Genomic DNA, 10,605 nt, shown 5'->3' with positions numbered 1-10,605 from the left:
AGAATTGAGAGAACAGGAAGTCGGAGGGAGACACTGCCAGCCGCCGCCATGACAAGCAGCATGTGAAGATGCCGGTAAGCCATGAGCCACGTGGCAAGGTATAGATTTATAGAAATGGATTAATTTAAGATATAAGAACAGTTAGCAAGAAGCCTGCCATGGCCATACAGTTTGTAAGCAATATAAGTCTCTGTGTTTACTTGGTTGGGTCTGAGCGGCTGTGGGACTGGCGGGTGACAGAGATTTGTCCTGACTGTGGGCCAGGCAGGAAAACTCTAGCTACATGGGACCTCATGAAACTGAAATTCTGTAAGGCAAAGGACACTGTCAATAGGACAAAGTGGAAGCCTAAAGAATAGGAAAAGATTTTTACCAACTCCATATCTGACCCAAAATATATAAAGAACTCAAGAAACTTGATATTAAAAAATTAAATAATCCAATTTAAAAATGAAAAACAGATCTAAACAGAGAATTCTCAATAGAGGAATCTCAAATGGCTGAGCACTTAAGTGTTCAACATCCCTAGCCATCATAGAATGCAAATCAATATGACTTTGAGATTCCATATTACACTTGTCAGAATGGCTAAGATCAATAACACAAGTGATAGTTCATGCTGGTAAGGATGTGGAGCAAGGAGAACACTCCTCCATTGCTGGTGGGAGTGTAAACTTGCACAGCTACTATGGGAATCAATATGGGGATTCCTCAGAAAGTTGAGAATCAATCTACATCAAGACCCAGCTTGTAGCCAGGCAAGGCTTCCATTGGTGGGACTGGTTTGTGTTCAGCTGAGTTGCTGGCCAAGGGGGTCCCATGGAAATTCCCAAATAACCTTGGTTGTTGCCAAGACAAAAGGTTGTTCTCCACAAACTCACATTGGGCCCTATTGCTGAGGACAACACCCACAGGGCTCATTGAACATGAAGAAGTTCAGCTGGTGCCTATATGAAGCTTTTACCCCTATGTTCTAGTCTCTTTGGTGAGGGAAGGCACTCTGCAGGCTACCGAAATAGAAACATGAACACCAACCCAGCAACAAAACCTTTGACCTACAATCTGTCTGGCATGCACAAAATGCTAGGGCAATGATGGCACAGAACTTGTAGGAGAAGTCAACCAATATCTGATTTGACCTAAGGCCCACTCTATGAGAAGGAACCCACACTCAACACTTCTTGGGCCACCAAGAACTAGAGACTAGACAGTCCAGAGACCTGGAATAAAACCAAGCACTGCTGGTCTAAAAAAAAAAAAATCAATAAAATGATTCCTAATGATGTTCTGCTATACTCTGCTATATATTGGTGTCTTATCTAGTCATTTTCAGAGAAACTTCCTCCAGCAGCAGATGGGAGCAGATGCAGAGACCCACAGCCAGACATTATGAGGAGACAAAGTCTAAGCTGGAGGTCTCCATCAAATCCCTCCCCTCAGAGCTCAGAGAATCCTGTGCAAAAGAAGGTGGAAAGAGTGTAAAAGTCGGAGGAGACAGAGGACATCAGAACAAGGCCCTCTGAACCAGCTAAGCAGAGACTGAGGTAGTAAACAAAGGCCTTCATGTGTCTGCACCAGGTCCCATGCTATGTTATTACATTAGCTTTGTATTTTTAATGGGACTTCTGACTGAGAACAAGTGGGTCTCTGACTCTTGTGCCTGCCCTTGAGACTCTTTCCTCTTGTTGGGTTGCTGTGTCCAACTTTGATAAGATGGTTTCTGCTTCATCTTATTGTATTTATTTTGTCATGTTTGGTTTTTGTATCTTAAAAGACTTTTCTAATGAGAGACAGAAAGGGAGTGGATCCAAAGCTGAGGGGAGGTGGAGGAAGAACTGGGAGGAATAGAGGGAGGGAAATTATAGTCAGGATATATTGTATCAGAACAGATTCTATTGTCAATAAAAGAAAAAAAAATAGGAAAAAGCACCATCTCTTAAGAACAATATATTTAATACAGTCACAAAACTCCAAATGAAACATTAGTCATTTTACTTGTTTTTAAACTTCTTTGTACAACTGTAGCTATAGTTTTCCTGCCTGTCCCACAGTCAGGACAAATCTCAGTCACCCGCCAGTCCAGCAGCCTCTCAGACCCGACCAAGTAAACACAGAGACTTATATTGCTTACAAACTGTATGGCCGTGGCAGGCTTCTTGCTAACTGTTCTTACAGCTTAAATTAATCTATTTCCATTAATCTATACCTTGCCACATGGCTCGTGGCTTACCGGCATCTTCACATGCTGTATCTCATCATGGCGGCTGGCAGTGTCTCTCTGACTCAGCCTTCCACTTCCCAGCTTTATTCTCCTCCTTGTCCCGCCTATACTTCCTGCCTGGTCACTGGCCAATCAGTGATTTATTTATTGACCAATCAGCAACACATTTGCCATACAGAACATCCCACAGCATACAACACAAAAAGATGGTGTTGGAATTACATGATTTAATGAGATTGACATGAAAGAGGGGTTAAAAGAAATTGAGGGGCTCGTTAAACCAGTACCACACCAGACCTCTTTAAATCCCCAGTCCACCCCACAGAGACATGTGGGTGTCCTCTATATCAGCACAGGGAATTTCTCGTCTCCACATTTGTTTCTCAGGGCAACATTTCAACAAATAGTTTACATATTTAGAGGCATGTTATGTAGAGCGAGTACAATACATTCGTATAAAGCCCAAGCAGAACATGGACTTGACTGCAATTCCAGCCCTTGTGCAGGAGGAAGAGGCAGAGGGAGAAGGATCAGTGGTTCGAGTTTATTCTCAGCTACATAGTAAGTCCCAGGTATCCTGGCTACACAAAACCCAGTCTAACAAAACAACAACAACAACAAAACTGAAAACCAAAATTAACACTATGTAATCAACCAAAAGTCCAGGTCACCTGTTGAATGTTTAAAGAAGGTATGAAGAGTAGATGACTTGAAGGGTGGAAGGGAACCAGTGTAGGATTTTGTTTCATTCACTTCACTCTGATTATAGCACAAGATGTGCCCAAAATAATGACCAATGGCAGGAAATGTGATAAAATCCCATCAGTTACAAGAGGGGCTGCAACACTGATGTTTGTGAAAGGTAATACAATGTGGAGAAATACTTATGCTAGAAAGGGACACACAGTAAAACGTAAATTTACACAAGTATGACGTTAATGACCTGAAGTCCAGATTATAAGAAAGGATATGTACATTTACTTAACTGTAACGCATTGCAGGATATTCTACAAACCCACAGCTGGCCCGAAGATGCCCTTTCTAACCAGATGAAAAGTGTACTCAAATCCTGCTGATAAAAATACCGAACCAGCCGGGCGGTGGTGGCGCACGCCTTTAATCCCAGCACTCGGGAGGCAGAGCCAGGCGGATCTCTGTGAGTTTGAGGCCAGCCTGGGCTACCAAGTGAGTTCCAGGAGAGGCGCAAAGCTACACAGAGAAACCCTGTCTCGAAAAACCAAAAAAAAAAAAAAAACAAAAAACAAAAAAAAAACCGAACCACATGGAACTCCATGGATTCATTGAAAGGAAAAGAAAAAAGATGCAGACCTGGCAACAATTTATTTACCTTTAATACTAGAACTAAACAGGAACACAGCGGCTTTCTGTGGAGATAAATTACCGCCATTATTTCAGTAGCTGTGGAAAGTCAATCCTGGTTTACAAACAGAAGCAAAATAGTACTACAAACTGAATGGACTAAGAAAAGGACAAGCCTTAAACAATTAGAAAAAATACTTTCCGTAAAACGACTCCCTTTATGATGTTTGCTTTGTGCATTTAAGTTAGCTTTCCTCTACCCCAAACAAAGAGGCTAACCTTCCTGATACTGTCTATCAAAGTATCCATTGGTTTGTTCATCAATACCGTCAGAAGCTGAGTTTTTCAGTGATTTTCTTTGGCTGCCTTTTCTGATCACTGATTTTCAATGTGTTCTTGGCTAAGCCGTTCCAGGTCTTTCCTCACGTTGGGGTGGTCTTCCAAATCTTCGTAGAGTGAGGAGACAATGTCCAGTCTTCTGTAGTTCTCGGGACTGACTAGGCTTCGCACAACTTGAAGGCACCGCTCTTTCAGCGTGTATACTGGCAGCGTGATGTTGGCAAAGGCAGGCCGCCCGTCAACACTGAGAGATGGCACAAATAACTCAGTTTGGTTAACCAGGAGTCTGTCGTTTGTCCTGGCGTCCCTGAAGAGCCAAGGGTGACCTCGGTAGCTGTTGATTCGGAGGCTGGCTCCTGGCAGCAGCGTCTGGAAGGGCTGTGGTTCGCCTTGGAAGTCGAGCCACAGGGGCTGAGCCACGCGCGGGCTGCGGTTCCAGACCACTACACGGGAAAGGTCGCGCGGGTTTACTCTCACTGAGCGCAGCTCGGGAGGCGCCCGCCCTGCAGCCATGGGTTTCCTGAGGTCTTCCGGGTCCAGCTCCAAGGCGAAGTCAGCTCTGGAATCCCGCAGCCCAGGACTCCCCAGAGGAGGACTCAACAGTAGCCGCCACAGTGCATCCGAGGTTCTTCACGTCTCAACTCTTTGTTGCTCTGACCGGTTCTTCGGGTCCCTGCCCATCACCCCAGGAAGTGCAGGCTGGGAAGGTGCAGGCCACTCTAAGTACTGGCTTTCAGTTAGGTAGATTTAATTTTAGCATGACTTGGGACCTTGCCAGAAAAAACAGAACGAACTTGGTGCGCTCTCTCTCTCTCTCAACTGCTGTGGATAAAAAAAAAAATTACTCATTTGAACAAATATGTATTCAATACTTGACATCCCCGCCCCCGCAACATTGGGACCTGCCAGAAACCATTGACAGCCCTCCTTTATGTCTAACATCACACACGTTCATATATATATTTTCATCTTGGGGGTTAAAACTGGACCTTTTATTGAGAAAGGGTCTTCCTAGGTACCTGTGCATGACCCAGTACTCACTACTTAACTCAGGATGGCCTTGAACTGCAGACAATCCACCTGCCCCAGCCTTTGATGTGCTGAGACCACAGGCACCACTAAAAATTGGATGTTTTAGATAATATGCAGCAATTCTCCATTGTAATCAATCTTCATCTAATGGATGGCAACCACTGATATTTTAGGCTTATTTGTTGAATTTCTCTTGTGGGTAAATTTTACGAAATTTTTTTCTTTGCTGTGTGTAGCTATTGATATCTCTACTTAGGGATAACTCAACTTTTAAACATCATTTTATATTTTTATTATTGAAAATTGAGCCTAGGAACCCAAGTATGCTAAGCATGTGTTCTGTCTATCACTGGGCTACACCCTCAATTTTTATTATTTATTCTGATACAGAGTCTCTTACAGACATGAACCACCATGACAAACCCAAATTATGTTTTTGAGGTGGGCTTCTTATGTATTTCCCCAGGGAAAGAAAAGCTAATTTTGGTCAGCCAGTGGTTGGTTGGAGGTTTTGTGCTTAAACTCTTAGAACCAGTATGATTTCACCCTTTTCTGACAGATTTATGTGTAACTTGGGAAATACTTTCCAAGTTCAGGCAGCTTACAAATCTACATTGGCTTTTATTTTCTATCTGGTGTTCAGCAAGATAAACAGCACAAGGGGCTCTGTATTTGGCCGTTTCAGACACCAGAGATACTCTGAGTTGGACTAAGGTTTTGGTTGACTTACTGTTTCGAACTTGCTGTTACATGTCTGGCTGACTTGCCAGTCAGTTACTTGATCAAAACAACACTGCAACCTCAGAGCAGCTACATTGCCCACATTTCCTAGTTGTTCCCATTGAGGTGTTGGTGCTTTTGATAACCTCGAAATATGTATTATTCTTTTTTTCTGCCTGCTCCAAATAAAAACAGTTCCATCCTCACCAGAACTTCTGATCCCTGTGGCCTGCCTGAATAACCTGGTTTCACAATATATGTGGAGGCTTGTTGGGACCAGCTCCAGACTAACATGTCTCAGACTGTTCTTTCTCAGGTTCAGTAATTTTTTTTGAATAAGTAGAATTTATTGCATGTTTTTTGGCTAATTTCCAGTGTCTTGAAATGGTGCGTTTCATTTAGTTTAGATTTATTGGTGATTTTCAGGGAGATTTCCCAAGCTTCTGACCCAACCATTCTGTCTCCACTGAATTTAAAAAAATATTTTTTTAAATTACAAGTATATGTGTGTATGTATGCAAATAGGTATGTGCATGTGCAGGTGCTTAGAGGACAGAGGTGTCAGATTCCCTGGACCTGGGTTGTGAGCCTTTTGATATGGGTGTTGGATCTTCTGCAGGAGCAGTACATTCTCTTAGACATCTCTCTCAATCCGTTTTTTTTCTCCCAGTTCTGAGAATTGAACTAAGAGCCTCACACATGTTAGGCAAAGGTATATCCCAAGTCCTCTGCTTCCACTGAATGTTAACTGCACCATCAGTAAATAAGAATTCAGAGGTCAGGAGAAATGGCTCAGTGCTTAAGATACTTATTGTTTTTGCCAAGGACTGGGGTTTCGATCCTAGTAGCCATCCATGGTGGCTCACAATGGCCTGAAATTCTACCTCCAGGGGATGCAAGTCTCTGTGAGTGTATGTAACTAGGTATGTGCACATGCAGGTGCTTACAGAGACCAGAGAGCTCAGATTCCCTGGACCTGGGTTTGTGAGTCTTCTGATGTGGGTGTTGGATCTTCTTCTGCAAGAGCAGTGAACCTGGCCTCTGCATGCACTTACACACACTTGACCATACACACACAGACAAATATACATAAGTAAAAACAAAATAAATCATAAAGAATTCACCGTAGGTTTTAAAAGAAACATTTATTCATTAGGTGCATGTTTGAAATTTATTTGTTCTTATTTTATGTTTATGAGCACTGACTGAATGTATATAAATGCACCATGTGAGTGCCTGGTGCCTGGGGAAGCCAAAAGAGGATGCAGATCCCATAGAACTGAAGACAGTTTTAAACCAGTAGTGGGTTCTTGGAACTGGACCAGGGTTCTTCTGCATGAGCATCCGGTGCTCTTATCTGCTGAGCCATTTCTCCAGTCCCCACAGCAGATTTTATATTGAGTTTGCTTTGCATTCCTAGAGCATCATTCACTTTCAAAGCACTGACAAATTCCCTTATAAACCTTTATTCCTGGAGAGGAAGAAGGCTCTTCTCTAGAGAAGACTTACTGGGTGGGTTGACTTCATCTGGGATATTCTATCAGCTTAGAGTAGGATAGGAGGTTCAAGGATTTCTATGCTTCTTGTTCCATCTCCTTAACCCACAAAATTCCTGAAATTGAAATACTACTTTATCTGTTTTCTTTTTTTTTCTTTAGTATAGAAAACAAGATGAGGAAGAGTTATGACCCAGAACAAGAGTACCCCTCTGATTTTTTGCCAATCGGCAAGGATGTCAGTCTCAAGAAGAACTCCTTCCCAAGGTCACCAGTGAGGACATCTGGGTCTCTAGACTAGTTCTGTCTCGGGTTTGACCCTGGAAAGAATCCCATGTAAGAACGGACAAGGGGAGGGAGAGAGATCAAATTCTAATGTTTCTCACATTTCTAAAAGCAGTACCAATTCTCTGAATGCTCTTGTCTTTGAGTAGGAAAGTCTCTGGGTTAGGGGTTTTTTTTTGGTTTGTTTTTTGTTTGCTTGTTTCTTTTTTTAAAAATGGGATTTTTCCTGGCTTCTTTCTAGTTATACAGTGGAGAAGATTCCAGATTTGTGTTAAAGTGGCACATACCTTTAATCTCAGCACATGGGAGACAGAGGCAGGTGAATATGTGCAAGTTTGAGGCCAGCTTGGTCTACATAGTGAATTCCTGGCTAACCATAGCTACATAGTGAGACCCTGCCTTGAAAAAAACTAAAAATAAAACTGACAACAAACCCCCACAAACCTTATAATAAAGTATAGTGTAATGGTAAAGATAACTAGGAAAAATGCATACAGAGGATTGGGAATCTATAAACAAAAGGAAGGCAATTAAAAACTGAGTGGAAAAGAAAACAAACATAAGGAGATGAATATTAACTACATTTTGAATGTGAATTAAAGATACCTCCTTTTTCTCTGTCTGTCTGTCCATCTGTCTGTCTGTCTTTAACTCTCTCCCTCTCGCCCCCTCTTTTTCCACCCTAGACAAATGTGAATAAACTCTTAGAAAGGGCACTAAAGGTAGGACAAATAAATCATTCCATTCAAGTCCAACATGGTCATCTATTGAGTTTACTGTGGCTACTTATAGAGCATGAGTGATGTATTACAGCTGTAGCTTTATACTGAAAAGCCTCACTTAAGCATGGATGAGGACACATGTCAGTTGTCTCACTGGGGTCAGGTGTATAAGTTGCTCGTAGCTAGGTCTCTGGAGAGGATTCTCTCTTCCAATTGTTTACTGGTTATGTCAGCTCAAGGAGGAATTACTAGAGTCCTAAAAGTTTCATGAGCTTCCTGGGGTTTGTAAATTTTTTTTGCTTCTGAATTTCTTGAACCCAATGAGTTGTCCCCTTGATCAGTCCAGGTAGGAATGCTTAATTTTGGAAGGAACACCTAGCACTTTTCCTTTTCCTAATCTCTTCTGCTTCTGCTTCTCTACTTTTCACTAGCCCATCTCGCTATAACCTGTCACTCACCTGGTCCACTGTTGTGGCTTGGTTGGTATGAAAGAGTAAGTGGACTTGGAAATTAAGTTTTTTTTTTTTTTTTAAATAAAGGCTCAAATTCATTTTAATTTAGAAAGAACGCTATTTCTCCCTCAGCTCTCCCCAGAGGCCCCATCCTTCCCCAGCAGCCTCCAGAATGCTCTCTTGACCTCCTTGTTCCTCAGGGTATATACAAGAGGGTTAAGAGAAGGCATGCCCACTGCATAGAAGAGCCCAAAGAACTTGCCCCTCTCTTGGGCATAGGGATTTTTGGGCTGCAGATAGACAGCAATGACTGAGCTATAGAAGAGGGTGACCACGATGAGGTGGGAGGAGCAGGTCCCGAAAGCTTTCCTGCGTCCCTTTGCAGAGTTTATCCTCATTACTGCCCTGGCGATAGCACCATAAGAGACAAGGATGAGACCCAGAGGAACAACCACAATGAAGATACTAGCAATAGCCATCTGGATCTCATTATAGGTGGTATCCCCACAGGAGAGTCGAATTAGAGATGGAACTTCACATAGAAAGTCATCTATCTGCCTATGCGGACAGAAGGGCAGGCGGAGGGTGGGAGGTGTTTGAATTATGGATTGGACCAAACCTATAGCCCAGGCCACAGCTGCCAGCTGCCAGCACAGGCGGGGGTGGATGATGGTGGCATAGTGCAGGGGCTGGCAGACTGCCACATAGCGGTCAAAGGCCATCACTGTCAGGAGAATGCACTCGGTGGTCCCCAAGGACATGAAGATGAAGAGCTGGACAGAGCATCCCAGGAAGCTGATGGTCTTTGTGGGTCCCCAGAGGTTGACCAGCATCTGGGGCACACAGGTTGTGGTGAAGCAGAGGTCCAAGAAGGAGAGGTTAGAGAGGAAGAAGTACATTGGAGAGTGGAGCCTGGGGTCCAGTGTGGACAGCAGGAGGATGAGTGTGTTTCCTAGGAGTGTGAGGAGGTAGGAACACAAGACAACCACAAAGAGAATCTTTTCCAGGCGTGGGTGTTCAGAGAAGCCCAGCAGGAGGAAGCCCGCTGGGGAGCTGTGGTTGACCATGGCCTTTTGTGTCTGGTTGGAGGAATGAAGCTGTCAGACAGTGTGTTTCAATTTGTTTTGTAAGCTCACTTGTCAGTACACTTGATGCTTCTCTTCTGCCTCTACTCCCTGTGCTTTCTTTCCTGGATCACCGTCAAGTCCCTTTCTCTTTCCTCTTCTTCCAGGTCAAATGTTGTCTAGTGTCTGAGAATAAAGAAGGAATGTCCTGGAAAATGGGTGGATTCTCTGGTACCTCTGACTTCTCAGCTAAGGACAAAAGAGGCTGATGAAAAACATGAATCATTAATCACTTAGTTTTCATTGTTTCAACAGACATTTATTAGCACCATTTATGATCTGAACACTGTGCAACAATTGACTTTGTTCTCTACGAGTATTAGCAGTTGTAAGGAACTGTGTGGTTGGATTAATGACTTGATGGTGAGCAGTGTATAATTGGTCTCATTTTCTTCTTTTGAAAGGCTAATTTTAAAATTTTTTTTAACATGTATCATTCAAATGTCTCATTTACTTAAACCTTCTTGTCCTATTCTAGTTGTGGGTTACTGTCTGAAGGACAGATGCCTTCTTTGCATTTTCTTTTTGTTTAATTAACATTTTTTCATTTATTTTACATATGGAGGACAGTTTCCCCTCCTTCCTCTCCTCCCATTCCCTCCTCACACCACCCCTGCCTTCCATATAATCCCTTTCCCATCCACTCCTCCTGCTCTTGCTTTTAAGTGTGGACATGGATTTGATGATCACTCATATTTTGTCTCCAGTACACTTTTTCAGAAGATTATTATTATTATTATTTTTGCATAAGATCTAGCCAGGATTCACATACTATACACAGTTCCTCTGTCGCAGCTAAGCCACTGAGCTAAGGAATTTGGTACGAATATTGGACAATGTGAACAGACTATGTGTCAGAGCTCATAGGCTGGAAAGGTGAGTGGTTTCATGACT

The 10,605-nt window shown here is 42.9% G+C and overlaps 2 protein-coding genes across 2 annotated transcripts; both read right to left on the bottom strand.

The window, feature by feature from the left end:
* Window positions 1-3,916: 3,916 nt before the first annotated feature.
* On the bottom strand, window positions 3,917-4,393 carry LOC128114184 (von Hippel-Lindau disease tumor suppressor-like). The gene has a single exon (XM_052744018.1). It carries the CDS (start codon window positions 4,391-4,393, stop codon window positions 3,917-3,919), a length of 477 nt encoding a protein of 158 aa, XP_052599978.1.
* A 4,322-nt stretch (window positions 4,394-8,715) lies between these two features.
* LOC128113980 (olfactory receptor 2H2-like) lies at window positions 8,716-9,683 on the bottom strand. The gene has a single exon (XM_052743821.1). The coding sequence runs from the start codon at window positions 9,652-9,654 to the stop codon at window positions 8,716-8,718; it is 939 nt and encodes a 312-aa protein (XP_052599781.1). The 5' UTR covers window positions 9,655-9,683.
* Window positions 9,684-10,605: the final 922 nt, after the last annotated feature.

This window comes from Peromyscus californicus, unplaced genomic scaffold, assembly GCF_007827085.1.
Source record: "Peromyscus californicus insignis strain IS unplaced genomic scaffold, ASM782708v3 Scaffold_19__1_contigs__length_69161282, whole genome shotgun sequence".
Taxonomy (NCBI): Eukaryota; Metazoa; Chordata; class Mammalia; order Rodentia; family Cricetidae; genus Peromyscus; species Peromyscus californicus.
The sequence above is the reverse complement of the archived record's forward strand: the minus strand, read 5'-3'. Positions and strand labels throughout refer to the sequence as shown.

Coding starts and splice junctions, on each gene's coding strand:
- LOC128113980 (XM_052743821.1), bottom strand. CDS start 9,654: ATGGTCAACCACAGCTCCCCAGCGGGCTTCCTCCTGCTGGGCTTCTCT.
- LOC128114184 (XM_052744018.1), bottom strand. CDS start 4,393: ATGGCTGCAGGGCGGGCGCCTCCCGAGCTGCGCTCAGTGAGAGTAAAC.